Below are 16,017 nucleotides of genomic sequence, written 5' to 3'. Positions count from 1 at the left end.
TGTTACTGGAAACTTCCAATCTGAAAATTCTGCCAGCCTTATTAAGACAAATTTAATTTTTTGTTGGTTTTTTTTTTTTTTTCCCTGTATCTGTTGAAAATCTGTTGTGGGTTTTATGCTTGTTTGGAGGTGGCAGGGGGAGTAGGAAGAGAAATATGGCTGTAAGTCAAAAAAAATTGAGGAAGCTGAATAGCTCTGTCATCTTTTTATACACTGACTCTGTCTTCAAATCTCTCCTCTTAAGTGCACCCTCTCTATTGTGTCAAAATGTAATGGAAGTATCAGGCTGTGTTCATAAAAATGTAGGTTGTTTTTTATCCTTAGGAGTGCTTGTTGGTGTCTTCCTGTGGAAACAACAGCAGAAACTTCTTCAGTCTAGTTCAGAACTGTATAAATCAGTAGAGTTGGTAGAGTGATGGGGCTGGCAGGGTTTTAGTGAAGTTATTAGAGCACTGTAGGACCAGAAGGCTGGTTTTTTTCTTGTAAATACCCATGTAAACTGTAAAGATATGGGAGACCTCACACATACATAAGTATCTCTGCAACAAGCACACAGATATAGTTATCCACAAGCAGATAGCTATAAACTTGCATCTTGGCTTTTATCAACAATACTAACTTTACCAAACACTTCATAGCAATTACCAGTGTTTTTAACAGTAGGAAAGTATTCCACCTCATGTCAGTGACTCCCACCCCTTATCTGTTCTGAAGAAACTGAAGTGCTTTATGGCTTGTGTTAGATACACAGAGATCTGAAGACAGCAAACAAAAGAGAGAATAAATATGTTCACAGACAGAAAAATTCTGCAGACATCACAGAGAGGAAAGAAATCTAAGCAATAGAGTAGGTAAACACTTAAATTGCAGGGTCTTAAAGAGGATTTTGGACACCAGTATCACTGTATTTCACTAAATCACAGAGTGGTTGAAGTTGGAAAGGGGCTCTAAGATCATCTAGTCCAACCTGCCATGCTCAGGCAGGGTCAGGTAGAGCAGGTAATATTTAGTCTTTTTTATTACCCAGGTAATTAGAGAATTACCAATCTCCAGGCCATTGTAACTCATTCAGCCATCCACATCATCAGTCTGTACAGAGCACTGTAGCCTCCAAAACACTATTGCTCAGTTTGTTTGCTTTCATATAGCAAATGTTCTTTATCTCTTGACCAAAAAAAACCCAGTAAAAGTTACAGGCATTAACTTGGACAGGAAAGCTAGCATTGGCTCTTTTCAGTAGCTAGATAAAAGCCTTAGGTTCTTCCAGATGGAGAAACAGTCACAAAAGTTGAAAATATTTTGTCATTAAAAAGGGGAGGAGTGAGGGTCAAAAATTTACAGGAACCAAATATTATTAAGTGTTTTTGTTATTCTCTCTGTCAAAAATACAGAAGACTGACACTTCGTGGGTAGTTGAGATCTTCTCAGGGACCTGGAGGATCCAGGGCCTATAAATCTTGGGTATAGATTCCAGCATTAATTAGTGTTTTGGAAAGGAAAATCTCTTGAAAAAAATCTCTTGAAAAATCTTGAAAATCTCTTGAAAATCTCTTGCTTTCTTTCATCCTTGCCTGTAACAGATATGGTAAAGCAAGAGAGGCATCTTAGCAGAAGTTTGGGGTCATGGTTGACCTGTGAACTGTGCCATTCTGACTTTTCACCACCAGGAATTCAATTTCCCTGTGGATAAATGCAGCCTCTCCCATGAGACTGATGGAAGCATCTCTGCAAGTACATTTTAAATTCACAAAGACAGCACATCACTGCACATCACTGATTCCTTTGACACAGTTAATCCTGTAAGCACACTGTGTTTTAGCCAAGAAGGCACTAATTTACCAAAGCTTAGACACACTCTAGAATCAGGATCTGAAATACTGAGGATACTTTCCTCAAGCTGAAGCCCAAAACCTGTCCCCAGTGATGGGACACAGTGAGTAGTTGTGACAAGTTGTTTAGCAATCTCTATGGTGTTCTGATAGAACAGATAGGCTCCCTCTATGGTTTCTTCTTGTCTGGAAGGCTTTTCTTTTCCTCCAGATTACCTGTATTTGCTACCAATTAGAGGAAAACCTAAATTTTCTGCAAAACCTGTCAAACTAATGGCATGTCCTTCAAGTAAAAGAAACTTGCAATTACAATTTAGCAGCCCCTCAGTATCTGCAGAATGGAAAGGAGTAAAGGATCCTTGTCTCTGAACTGGAGAGGCAGGGATTTGACAGGTGGACCACTTGGTGCCTGAGGAATTGCTGGATGGAAACACACATAGAGTTGCAGACAATGGCTCAATGTCTGAGTGGAAAGCAGGGGTGAGTGATGTTCCTCAGGAGCTGGTCTGGGCTCAGCACTGTTCAACATCTTTGTCAGCTGCATGGACAGTGGGACAAAGTGCACCCTCAACAAGTTTCCTGATGACAGCAAGCTGTGTGTATGGTGTGTTGTGTGCTGGAGGGGAGGGATGCCATCCAGTGTGAAAAGCCATGAAGTTCAACAAGGTGCTGCATCTGGGTCAGAGTAGCCCAACCAAGGGCTGGGGGATGACCAGATTGAGGGCAGCCATGAGAATTGTTCAAGGTTAGGTTGAATGGGGCTCTGTGCAGTCTGGTGTAATAGAAGGTATTCCTGCCCTTGGTAATAGATTTGGAACAAGATATTTTAAAGGTCTCTTCCAGTCCAAACCATTCTATGATTTTGTGATCAAACAAAATGGTTTGCTCTCATTATTATCCTGATCCATTGCTGAAGAAGCTCCATAGCCCATACTGCTTACAATAAATGGTTAGAATATTTCCAGTAGCTTTTGAAATCAACATTTGAAATGATAAATAGGCTTTCTCCTTGAACAGCTGTGGAACTGTCTGCTGCTGATGTTCTCCAGAACATCCTTTCCCATGAGTGATGAGATTTTGGAATCTGCAGAAGATGTGTGGGCACTCTTGGCCCCCGTTAATGCTACCTCAAACTGAGTCTACCAGAAAAACTTGATATTTTGTAATTGTTCTGGAGAACCTTCCTGTTCAAGTTTCTATTCTACCCTTGCCACACTCCAAGACTGTTATCGCAAGTTACATTCATTTTTTTCGGGTAGATGATACAGAGCTATTTCCTTCATGATTCAAAGAAAAATATTTTTTACTCTCCTTCTGCCTGATTTCAAAGAAAAAAAAAAAAAAAAAAGAAAGACTTCACAGAATCACAGAGAGTTCTCCAAGTAATTGGTTTCCATAATACTTCCCCCAAATAATTTAGCTTCCCTAGGTCGTCATTCATCTTGATCTGGTACTGCCAACTTGTAAAAATTTACTGTGAATCTGTCCAGGGAACATAATTATATGATATAAAGGCAACTGCTGATAATTTTCAGTATTTCTATTTTCTAACTGAAGATTTGTCATAGGTTACAGATTATTTAGACTATTTGTTGATTCTGGAGACAAACCCAACATGAATGCAGGCCCATCTTATTGGCCATCAAAGTGATTGTGTTAGAATATTTGTGACGTTAACAAGCCACATTCACTGGAAGGCATAAGGGTTGATTCAGCTTCAGTGTAAGCTGACTCAACAGCAGGTTTCAACAGAATCCCAGTTACTGAAATTTCTAGAACATTTGCATTGATACATCAAGGTTGAGAAATCATGTAGAGGAAACAACTGTCCAAACTCCATTCAGATGTTATCACAGCACCCCACTGCTCTTGAGACTAGTCTGTCTAGAAGGGGTAGGGGAAAAAAAAGATGTCTCTGATTCTGTATCAACAATGACTCTTCATATTGCTGCACACATCTGCCCTGAAGCCCACCATCCTTCCTGGTGGTTCAGAGCCAATCATCTGGCCTTGCTGGGAGCTCGGAGACTGTCCCAAACTGTAAATTCCCATGACCGGAGTGCGAAGGTCTGTACCGAGTCCCTTGTACATGCTGCTAGAACATGTGTTCTGGGCTCCCATGTGGAGAGGGTATCCCAGTACACAAATTACTAAAAAGTCACAGCCTCTGTAAGAGAATTAAATTCTTTCTATAGTTAAAACAGCCAGTAGTAACTTCTATTTGCATGATCAAGTCAGTTTTGATAGCTGTTCCCACCACAAAAATAGCTACGCTTTTGTTTAAACAGAAGAACACAGAATGGAAAAATTGGCATACGATAGGCTGAACTCCTGCAGGGGTTTTAATTTTCACATACTCTTAAACTCATGGAGCCTAATGAGCTTAACATTTTGGCCAGTTGCACAATTTGGAAATTTCAACAGTGAATGGTTTTTGGACTAAAAAAAAAAAAATGTTCTCACAAATATGAAAAGTGAACAGATGTTACTATTGGTGCTTCCAACGCCTACTGACAGAAAACATCTGTGTTGAACTTCCTGAATTTTAGGATCTTGAGAACACTCCCACACACCACTGAAAGCCATTTGAAAGCAATTCCTCTGGCAGACTGGTTCTTGTGTCTATGACTGAATGTTCTAACTCAAGCAGGTGGTGGTTGTTGTCTTGCCTTGAGAAGCCCGGTTAGCCAAGCAGCAACTTTACAGCTATCCAACTGACTGTGTTATCCAAGTTTTTGGCAATAAGTGTGAAGTATGCTTTTAAAAAGTCCCAGAAAGCAGTTGATCTTAATATTATGATGGTAATAAAATGAATGGAATTAATGAGAAGAATTTTTTTTTAAATATTTTTGATGCAGATACTATCAGAGTAGGAAGATTGCACTGCATTCTATGGTGCCCTGGAAATTTTTTGGCTTTTTGATCCTGTAAAAACCCATGTTGAATAAGCAGAATTTTGTTCTATAATATACTCATTGTGCTAAAAAACATATAAGGCATTTTCTGTCCTCCAAGTGCTTAATTGCACATTTAATAGGCATCATGACCAAAGTCTGCTCCTTTACATGAGCATGATACAACATATGTCACAGGGTAACTGGGAGTTCCCTGCTTCCTCCTGCTCCTTGTCCACACCCATCAATGTGATAATTGTCTAGTTATAAGAGCATATTTGGCAAGGTGATTTTCCTCTCTGGTGAATTTTTGGTTGGCTATCAAACCAACCTCGTCCAATTAATTACATAGTAATGAACATTTGACAAGTATAAATAAATGTCATTTTAGTGTTCTGTAAAACATCATTAGCTCATTCAAGTTCATTCAAGTTCATTCAAAGTTGACATCTCCAAATTTAACTTTAGTTACCTCTTTCTCAAAAAGAGAATTTAGCTGGTAGTCAAAGGGACCGTCCCTGGGGGGGCTTTTTTATGATTTTATACTTGTTTTAGCTTGGTAGTCTCAGTTTAACCAGCATAAAGTGAGTAGCTCTGTTAACTGCACCTCTGCTTTCAGTCTAACATGGAATAAATGGACACGTTTTGAGAGCACACCATTATCATCTGATTACTCTTTAATGCTGAAATGTTTCTAACTTCCAAGAAAATCCTGCAGTTTTGTACTACCAGTAGCAGCACTTCTGCCATATTTTGCTTGCCAGCTTAAGTAAGTGTACTGCATTTATATCAGCTCCCTTTTCATGCAGCATGATTCTTATTTCAGTCTTAGTTCTAACTGCTAAATCCACAATTTCAGGGCTTGACCTTTTGGGGTATTGCCTTCTTGCACAGTTTAGAAAGCAATGATGTGAGCTCAACTTTTGAGCTTGAGACCTGAGCTCATTTTATAGATACTTAAGAAAAATGGGCACATTCAGGTGCATTTGTTTGACTTAGTTTGAATATCTGTGTTAGGATATCATGCCATGAGATATCACCTGCACCTGATGGGAGCTTTGGATGACTACACTGCATGTAGATAAATGCCTACATCTGTTCTATAAATACAATACTTTAAAAAAAACAGTGTCTTTCAAGTCATTCCAAGTCTTCTCACATAGTTCAGTACAGCATGCTTACTAGAGAGATATATTTGCTAATGTATGTCTTAATTCTGATCCTAAATTTCCTGGTTTGCCTGTTTTACTGTACTTCAGCAGAGATTCTGCTTTGTGCTTTCAGAGATATCACTGAGTCTGCAAACAAAACCACCCTTTGGCTCTGCCCAACTCTTCTTTCCCACAACATGTCAACCTTCCTCTTCTCTTTTCCTCTGTGCAATAACCTTTTGAAGGTTTACTATGGAAATCCTCCTGTGGTTTTGTCTAGACTTGCCCTTTTTGATGCTTTTCTTTCAGAGACCATTGCTGTGGTCCCAGTATTGTTCTTGCTGCAGCAGCACTGCAAAGCACGGAAAGCATTTCTGACATTTACTCCTGTGTATTTTGTGACATGAAGAAACTATTAACTGGTTCTTTTGAGTTCTTGACCTACATTCCAGCATATATTTACTTTTGCACATGTTTTATCTTCTTGGGTGACATAGCAGCTTTCTGGAAGATCACAAATTAGATCAAACCGTGGGAACAGAAAACAGTACAAAATTATTGCATTACTAAGTACAGAAAAGGGATGTGGCTTCTGGTAAAGGGAATGCTTTCATAGTTCTTTTTTTTTTTTTAATGAAGATTTTAATGTGTATTCCTTCCTTAATGAAAAAAAAAAAAAGAAAAAAGAAAAAAAAAAAGAAAAGAAAAGAAAAAGAAACCCACCCTTCTGCAAGATGAATCACTGCTCTGGAATTGGTGTTAATGTCATTTGGTCACCACTGTCCTGAGAGAAAATGTCGTATGTCCAGACAATGAAGTTAAAAGAACAGCAGATTGTTGCCATGCCACTAGGCTGAAATAGCCTCATTTTTTAGTTATTTTTAATGAATTTTATAATTTTTTAAGTATTTCGTTATAAGTAAAAAAGCTTGTTAACAAATAAGAAGAAAAGTCTTTTCAGAGAATAAGAGCTGGAATGTGAAACTCAGCTAAATAATCTCCTTTAAAGTAGCAAAACAGGGGAAAAAAAGTAGAAATAACTGTTAATTATGTACTTTTTTGCTAAAGTCTGACGACTCTTTCAGTGCTACTGTGTGTTTAAGAACTGAATATCACACAGCTTAAGAGAAAGGTTTGTTTGATTTGCTTATCAATATTCTAGTTAGACAACAGAAGTCTCATCTCCTCCTGGTACCGTGATAGCCATGTTACCAAAGGTCTGAAATATCACAACAAAACTCCCCTTTTGGTATCAGTGTGGAGGCAGAAATTAATGCCAGCCCTACATTAAAAATAATAGATTCAGAAGATAAATTTGAGAATTTTCAAGCCTGTGACAGTAAATGTAAATTTAGCAATCCAATGAAAAATTAAGATAACAGGTTTTTCTTATTTCTCATAAAAGACCAGGCTTGCCTACTACACAAAATATAGGTTGAATGACAGAACACCTTCACTTCAGGTAGCTGTGCTGCTCAGGTTGCATGATGCATTTAATCCCATTTCATTTGCACTTCCCCAGCTATCTCACTTACAGACATTTTGGCAGAAACCTTCTGCTTTTGTTGCCTCAGACTTGCTCAAGGACGGTTTGACCCTATCTGAACTCCTTATCAGATTTCCTGGAGGTTGTACCGTGGTCTGGAATCCTGCACCTGCAGTGGTGGGGGCTGTGTGCTGCAGCAATGGCTGGTGCCATCTAGTGAGGAGCTTCTGAATGCTCACTGCATTCGTCACTACACTCGAGGCACAGAAATAAAGTAACATGCTAATATGTATAACAACCAAGCCTGCACAAACTTCAGGATTTTTTTCTCTCAGGTGATCTTTTTCTCCAGTGGCTAGCACTGGTTGTGTTTTGCCCTATGTGTTTGTATTTCCTACCCTTCCATGGATCGTTTTGATCTATTCTTCCTGGGTGGAATTACAAAATAAAGTCTTGCTGAGGTGGATGGAACCATCCAAACAACATAATCAATGTCCAACATAATAATGGAAGGTACAGAAATGTTCCATTCTTGTCTGTTGTGCTCATCAGTGTCTGGAGATCTCTGGAGGTCTGTCTGTACTGAGCAGCCTCCAGAAGCAGCTGCTGAGTCAAACCATGCCATGGCAGCAGTGCTCCATGTGGTCTGCTTTTCTCTGCCTCTCAGCCCAAAGTGGTGCAACCCTGTAGGTGAAGCATTTCTGACAGTGTGCACTTAGTGGAGCTGAACTCCAAACCCTTCCCCTACATATTCCCCTCTGATGTGTTTGATCCATAAACTCCTAGATAACCTCCTGGATTTATGCTCCAACAGAAATGCCAGGTGATATGCTCCTCCTGGTCTGCTCTGTGTGCCACAGCAGGGTTCTTGAGGTTATTCCTTGTAGGTTATGTTTTTGGGGGTGGTGGGAGCACCAAGATCATGTTTTATTTGCAGTCAGTGATTGCTTTAGTGCCCTACATCCACTGAAATCACCTGAAAGAATCACAAATTCCATACATCTACACCCAGTTTTCCACAATTTGCCAGAAATACATTTTAAAAACTTTTCTGTTTCTTTCTTGTATGCCTGGGAGCATGTCCTTTCCTGGGTTAGCACTTTTAACCAGCTCAAAAGTTGCTCATTTTCCTTATGAATTGTTTTATTCCCCGTTGAGTTGCTGCTGTTCCGCTTGCTGGTCTCACTGAGTAGGAGTGCACTCAGGTCCTTGCTGTCACGTCCCTTCCCCATCTGTTCTTACAGGGACTGTTCCAGACTAAAAGCTCTTACAAAAAATCCCAGCTCCAGCTTGTCTGTTAGGGTCACATCACCCTTCCCACAGGAAATGAACTTGTCCTTTCACCAGTGACCTTTTTAAAATGTCAGGGAATTAACCTCCTTTCTTTTTGTCCACTGTTAAAAGAAATGATGGTCTACAAGGCTCGTTTCCATGTGGGGAATACTGAATCATCACATTCCATGTACCAGAAGCAATTGCAAAATGGCTATCTGTAATGAAACATGGAGAAATGGGCTCAGTGGCTGGGAAGCTCTGTAGAAAATTTGATTCTGTCTCCTCTTTATTGCAAATCAACAGTTTTCTCCTGTCTTTGTATCTCCACCCTGGTAGGTGAATTTCTCAGAAATTCATAATTCTCAGAAATTCATAAAACCTTTGGAGTGGGCACTGTCATTTATTGCATCTCGTTGTATAGCACATCAAACATTTGGTTGCTCTCAAGATTAGCTCACCCTCCTCTGTCAATTTTGTTTCCACACTGTAAATTTAACAGTAAATTAGAAGGAAGAAAGTATTGCAGCATGACATTTCTTTCATCTGACTGATCATGAAAGAACTGGAAATTAAAGTTCAAGCAACAAAACATTAACATTGAGTACAAATTTAAAAGTCTGATCAGGATCTTCTTGCATCCACTGGTATTTAATTGCAAAATGTACTTACTGAATTCAGTCACAACCTTGGCAGCATTTTCTTTCTTGCGTGTCACTGGACAAGTGACAATGTATATATAACATGGCAAATATTTTCTGGGGAGATTTCCTCCAGACTTTCTAATTTCCAACCTTTGCTCCTCTCTGTAAATAGTTTTTGCACAATATCTGAGCTGGCCACAATAATTTTGTGATACCTCTTCTGGTCAGCTTGCAGGAAGAGCAAAGCAGGGGCTGCCTATTTAGGTGTATATCCTGACACTGAGAGCTTTGCAATTCAACTAAACAGTTGTGCAAGTTTTGTATAAAAACAATGAAATAACTTCTTGTTAATCTTCAAGATATTCCATGAGCCCTCTTTATCCTTTTCTTTTTATGCACTCTCTCAGGGGTGCTGGCTGTGGCATTCCACACACACTCCACTGAGCCTCTTGGCACTGGCCTGTGGTGGCTGACATGGGGTAATGGTGCCATGCCCTGGATTAGGGAAGAGGTCCAGTTCACCCTAGTGAAGTGGGAAGGGCACTATGGGCCAGAGCATGTACAAGAAAAAGTACTTTAGGAGTTTTCTAAAATATTACATAGATATGTTCCCCTATGTTTGCTGATTTTTTTTTTTTTCTTGTGCTTTTTTTTTTTTTTTCTTTTTTTAAGACCTGGAAATTTTCATTCAAGCACAATTTTACAACTTTGGAGAATATTCCAGGATTTCTGACCCTCCAGGAGCACAGGCAGGGTAGTACCATGCATGGCATGTGTCACACAGGGGTATTTGGGACTAAGAATTGAGTCATGCTTTGTTTGACTGAACCTTTCAAACTGATTGTCTTTGCTTAAATCTCCTCAGTGACCTTTGCCAAAGAGAGAATGTTCTTAGGTCACTTGCTAATGAAAAGGGGACATACTTGTCCAACAAAAGATCTAAGATAAAGAAAGCAGAGTTAAAGCTGACATGTCTGAGTTAACGAAGGTTAACAAAGTTAATTCAGTTAACAAGCCAAGGTACTAATTGGCTGAAGAATTGCACAAACATTGTCATGATATTAAGTATTTCCCTAGCTCTAAGTCTAGCCTTGTGTTAAACTAGTCCCATGAGGATCTATTCTCTTGTCTTTGTATTAAATAACCCATATTCCTTAACAAACAAATGATCAGATAGCTACCAGGAAAGAGAGGAGAAGGGGTGCTGATACCCGGTCCTCTTCCTTGTTTTCCATTCCTTGTTTATTTCTTCCTCCACACCAGACAGGAAAATGGGACTGGGAGAGTGGTGTCTGATGTAGGAGTTGGAGAGGTAACCTTGTTCCTTGGAATGGCACCTTTGAGCTGTACAACTCTGTGTGGTCCCTATAGAAAGCCAGATTTGAAAATTCTGAGCATGACCAGCCTTTTGTCAGAAGCTGCAATGAAAAGTTTTACATGTGTTCTTCCTCCATACAGCTGCCCTCTAAAGGAGTGTAGAGGAACACTAAAGAGACAGTTTGCTTATCTCAGGAGGATGAGTGGTTTTTGGAATTTAGATGATTTATTCTGCCTTTCAGGTACTCCAAAAATGAAGTGGCATTTTCAGTGCACAGAACCCATGTATTCCTTTCTTCACAGAAGAAACTGAAACATGTATTTTCAGAAATTAAATGCAAATGAAGCCAACTCAAATCTCTACTAATTAATTTGAATCATTTTTCTGTGTTCTTTAATGGATATATTTCCATCCTTTTTGAGCCTTTTTAAAGGTTCCTTTCTAGGTTTGAGTGCACAAGGAAGAACAAACTGCTTTAAGCTTTGAATAAAATTTAAAGGCTTTATAGTAAAATTGAAATATTTTAATATTTTTGATTTATATTTGCATGAGAATTTATATTGCTCTACCAAAAGAACCCTCCGACAAATAAAAAAAAAAATTAAAAAAAAAAAAATAAAAGAAGAAGAGAGAGAGAGAAAGATCACTGGTTCCATTTTTTTAATTAATGAATTGTCAATTCCCCTAAAAAGGCAGTTTCATGGGGCATACTCATATGCTCATAATTCCTATATACTTAATTTTTGAGTTATGGTAGGTAAGAAAAGTGGAGAAAATGTGGCATAAGAAAGATTTTCCTGATCTTGGAACTCACAGTGAAAAATTCTGGTTCAGACTTAAGTCATTATTCTAGTGCTTTTAATCAGCATCTTTCCATTTGAGTCAGGTAACTCAGAAAATGTGTCTACTGCGATCTGCACCTCCACAGAATAAATTTTAGAGATTCATTGCATTTTGAAAAAACTAAAAACTACTGCTGGTGGAGATAGATACATTTGTAGTAGCCAGTGGTGCCTGGCATAAGGAAATGAGCAGCTGCTTGTTCAGATGCATATGCCTTCTGCTAACATGAGTTCTTTTATGTTTTAGATGCATTCCTGTAATCTTTGTTCCTTCTCAGTCTGTTAATCTGAGATGCATTGGCCTCTTAGCACCTAATAATCCACATGAGCTGGCTTGATTTAAAAGGGGGGATGCAGTATAAAGGCAGGTTTGGTTGTAAGTAGAGGGAATTCTGTTTCACACTGACAGCTCAAACACAAATTTGTGTTGTCCTTTAGCACTGCTCCTAAACCATCAATCTTGTCAAATCAGTCACAGAAGTAGAGCAAAGATCCATACTGTACAAGATCCATCCTAGTGGTTTGTCCCGAGGACCTTCCTGGAATTCAGCCTTCATATTGGCTCATTCCTGCTCTTCTTCCAAAATTAAGGACTCACACTCAGTTCTGTACTTTGTTTGGCTGTGTCATTTTCTCAATACGTACTCATATGATGTGATGTAGTAAGATTTAAAATATAAAACCTACCCCAAGTCTTGTGACAATCATTTTACATGGAAGCACTGTGGAAAATTGATTTGTTTTTGAAGCTACAAGTAAGCTGTGTTTCAGTCATAGCGTTGGTTTGGAGTATGTGGTGTGGAGACAACTGTAGCACAGATAAATATTTATTTTATATAGTTGTTGACTATGAAGTTTTTAAAGTGTATCACAAGTGGGCATGGTCAGTATTTTTGGTGCAACTTCATGATCCAAAGAAATTAGGCTATCTTCAGGTTTCTTTTTTTCAAATCCTCACACTGCCCTCTTTCACCTCAATGGCATTAAATAAAGTTGAACTCTGCATGGGAATTGCATTCACCTTCTAGCTCCTTTTTTGAAGACATGAGCAAGACTGTAAGTATTTTATACTGAAAGAAGGTAATATTTTTAAATCAACTTTTTGGTATAAATATATATGCATTTGTTCATGATTTGCTGTAGTTCTCCTTTGTGAGATACTGGTGCTGTTCCAGCTTGGCCTGTGTAAAAAATCTAATTGCATTTTAAAAACAACTTTCATTAGATTTGACTTAATTTGAATGTCTTGGTAAATGGCACTTTGCCCCATTTAAAACATATTTCTCTGGAAAAGATTGCAGCAATGTACTATTAATGTCATCAGTGCAGTGAGTACATGCAAAACATGTGTGCCTTCAGTGATGCTACATCTGGAACAATATTGAAATACTTCAGTTCACAGATCTCAGACATACTGTCACAATCCATTACCTAAACCACCACTGTGTCATTTCAAAATTGTTTTTTCCCCTTTTGAGCCTTGTGATGTTGGCAGCCAGCAGGGATTATTTTTAAACAATAGTTGAAGTGGCGTGAAGAGCCAAACCAGCACTGGAAAGGACAATGACCAGGGAGCCCTGTGTGCAGCTCTTCAACCTGTGTGAATCCATGCATGTCCCATCATTTTCAGGCTCAATATTGTCACCAAAGAGGCAGAAATTCCTGCCATTTAATATCAGATGCCACTTGTAATAAATATGGCAAATAAGCAAATTTCACAGTTAAGCATATTTTACTTGTTTGGGTATCATATGTTGTAGGAGAATCACTCTTGAGAATCCTCACTCTAAAGAAAACAATTTTTTCATAGAGTAGCCATGAATACTGAAGTAGTGAATATTGATTTGAATGCTAGTATGCATGTGTTAATTTTGTGACCACATGTGCAGTATAATCACTGCTGCAGGAGTTTCTCTGTGTGGTGTTTCAGATCACTTTTATCAAAGAGCCTGGCCTACTGGGATGGAAAGAAATCCTGTGTTTATTTTTTCTTCAAGAGATTGACTCTGTTGCAGCAGTGATAACTTATCCAGCTCCATGCATCACAACTGTTCCTATGTAAATGCTGTTTTATTGTTTTTATCAGGGCCAGCCAGGACTCCTTGGATCACAGGGATTCACTGGACCACCAGGATTGATGGGGATCCCAGGAGTACAAGGTCCCAAAGGTCACAAAGGTGAAAGAGGACACCCAGGAATAACTGGACCCAAAGGAGAAGTGGTAACTTTTGAATATCAAATACTTTAGCTAATAATCAAAATGCTGGCAGAACTTCATTTTAATTGTGCTGTTTCACTCTAGGGACAAAGAGGAGTCACTGGATTCCCTGGGGCAGATGGCATTCCTGTAAGTAGTGGGTTACTTCATCTTTAAGAAATCACCAGATGCTAATATTGCAGGCTAGGTTAAAGCCTTTGTACTTTAATTAAAATGTCTGGGTTAAATTCTGCATCAGCCACATACACACTTTTCAGCCAAGGACGTTTGCTGAAGCGAGTGGAACCGCAGATAGACAACAAAAGAGCAGAATCTGTGCTCCCTCTCATTCCCTCAGACAATTGATGTCCATTTGCTTTGTCCTATGGAGAAATCCCCTTGTAAAAGGGGCAGAAAAGGATAGAGACTTCCTGTGTCTCTGGAGGTTACCCAGCTAAGTATGTTCTTTTCTAGGAAAGATCTGTGACATAAGTGCTTCACAACTCTTAAGCTGGTGAACAAAGGACACGACTTGGTCATTCCTAATTATTTCTGATTTGCTAAGCTCATATAACAACTAGTGATTTTAAGAATACTAACTATTGTTAATTTGCTTTGTAGCTCATATGTCATACTTGAGATTGTCTTAAAAATCTTACTGAGCACTGAACAGTGTAAAACTTTGAACAAATTGACCAGGTCTATGAAACTGAAACACTCAAAGAGGAAAACCGGGTAAAGTTCACAGCACAGCATTTTCCCAGCCTACACTTCTTTACATCTTGTGTCATAAAATAACAAAGAAATCTGAGTCACTGGAATCCCTGGACAGAGTTCCCAGGCTTGGGTTTCCTTTGTAGTGCTCCCTGACTCCGGGGCTCTGCTCTGCAGCCCACGCATCCACATCCACTCTGCTTTCACCCTCTTTTGTTTCCAGAAGAGTTTCCTATCAAGTTTCAGGGATTTCTTTCACAATCTTCCTTGTCTCCCTCTTTCTCACTCTTTAAGGAAAAAAAGAAGACCATATTTGCCATTTCTATCAACACTCCTGAGCCAAGGATCTTGTTCATCTCACTGCATCATGCTGAGTTTCTTTCTAAGCACTGTAACATCCTGGGAAGAAGTGTAAATTGCTCCCCTGTGATTCCCAGTGTTGCTATAGTTGGACTGCTTCTCTTACCTGGGCATGTTTTCTTTTTCAGCTCTCGCTCCCTGACCTCTGCACATTGCATTGTGAGGGAAAAATACCTTCAAACAGAACTTGAACCTGCATTTTTGTTGTGCACTCTCTTTGAGCTCCCCTGCCCTTCAAGCACCCTTATATTTTCCAACCAGTTTTTTCAGTGACCATGGGAAGGCAGGTAGATAGACACCTGAACAAACCACAATGGCACAGTGCTAGGATGTGGGGCTGGGAGCCAAGAACGGTGGCAAGACTGAGTCTCCTCTGGGATGAGGAGTGCCAGTATTTGGTGGAACTGAATAAGGACATGGATATTCTGTTTTTTCTAAGTAATGGGGCAAAAGCAAGGAGAAAACTCTTGCTGTAGATAAAGGAGAAGGGAGAAATGTTTTATGTTTGTTTCTGGTTTTTTGGGACTGAGCCCACTGGAACAAAAAGAGGTGCTCAAGTGAACATTAGAACAGGCTCATCAGCCTCAGTGCAAACCAGAAGCAGCAGCAGTTAAGGTGAATGTAGGAACAGCAATAAAAATTGAGTTTGAGATAGGAGTAGCTTTTCAGAGGTTCTGTGTCAAGGTCTTGGAGTGCCCCCAGCTAGGTACCTTTGAGCCCTGCTCTTTTCTTCCCTATTCACAGCCTCATCATGACACTCAGTCTAGCTCCAACAGCATCTTTGACTTTTTTCTTGGCTTGGAAGCTGTTCAAACTCAGTGAGGGACATTTCTTCCCACTCTTCCAGTGTGAAGCACTGAATGATCTTGGTGGATCCCTGCACAGCAGCCTCATCTGGCTCAGTTCTCTGCATAACAGAGCCTGCATTGAACATAGCTTTCTTACCCTTTCTGAGAGGTCCTTCACTACTCGTTTTTTCATGCTGTCTGGGGCATCTGGTTCAAACTGCAGCTATATTAAAAAAAGGCACTGTCTGTTTCTGTCTTTGAAAATCCTAGTTTCCCATGGATCCAAGCCTTGGGCTTAATGTGAGAATGTCTAAATACTTCATGACTACAGGAAAAGGAAAACTAGAAACAGATGGATAGATAAACACTTTTTTTTTCTCCTCAACAGGGTCATCCAGGCCAGCCAGGACCAAGGGGGAAACCAGGTCATGATGGCTGTAATGGGACAGCAGGTGACCCTGGTGACTTGGGAATTCCTGGAGTCTCTGGTTTCCCTGGTAGCATTGTAAGTAGCTGGCAGTA

General features: G+C 39.5%; 2 protein-coding genes across 3 annotated transcripts in view; one reads left to right on the top strand and one right to left on the bottom strand.

The window, feature by feature from the left end:
* Positions 1-16,017, bottom strand: part of COL4A1 (collagen type IV alpha 1 chain) — a 366,614-nt gene that overhangs the window by 187,807 nt on the left and 162,790 nt on the right. The window lies entirely within an intron of this gene.
* COL4A2 (collagen type IV alpha 2 chain) overlaps positions 1-16,017 on the top strand; it is a 135,121-nt gene that overhangs the window by 73,529 nt on the left and 45,575 nt on the right. For both annotated transcript variants that reach the window (XM_079322730.1, XM_079322729.1), the window contains exons 5-7: positions 13,523-13,657; positions 13,739-13,783; positions 15,884-16,000. In XM_079322730.1, the coding sequence (XP_079178856.1) occupies positions 13,523-13,657; positions 13,739-13,783; positions 15,884-16,000 (297 nt within the window). The remainder of the gene's footprint in view (positions 1-13,522; positions 13,658-13,738; positions 13,784-15,883; positions 16,001-16,017) is intronic.

This window comes from Erithacus rubecula, assembly GCF_903797595.1.
Source record: "Erithacus rubecula genome assembly, chromosome: 1".
Taxonomy (NCBI): Eukaryota; Metazoa; Chordata; class Aves; order Passeriformes; family Muscicapidae; genus Erithacus; species Erithacus rubecula.
The sequence above is the reverse complement of the archived record's forward strand: the minus strand, read 5'-3'. Positions and strand labels throughout refer to the sequence as shown.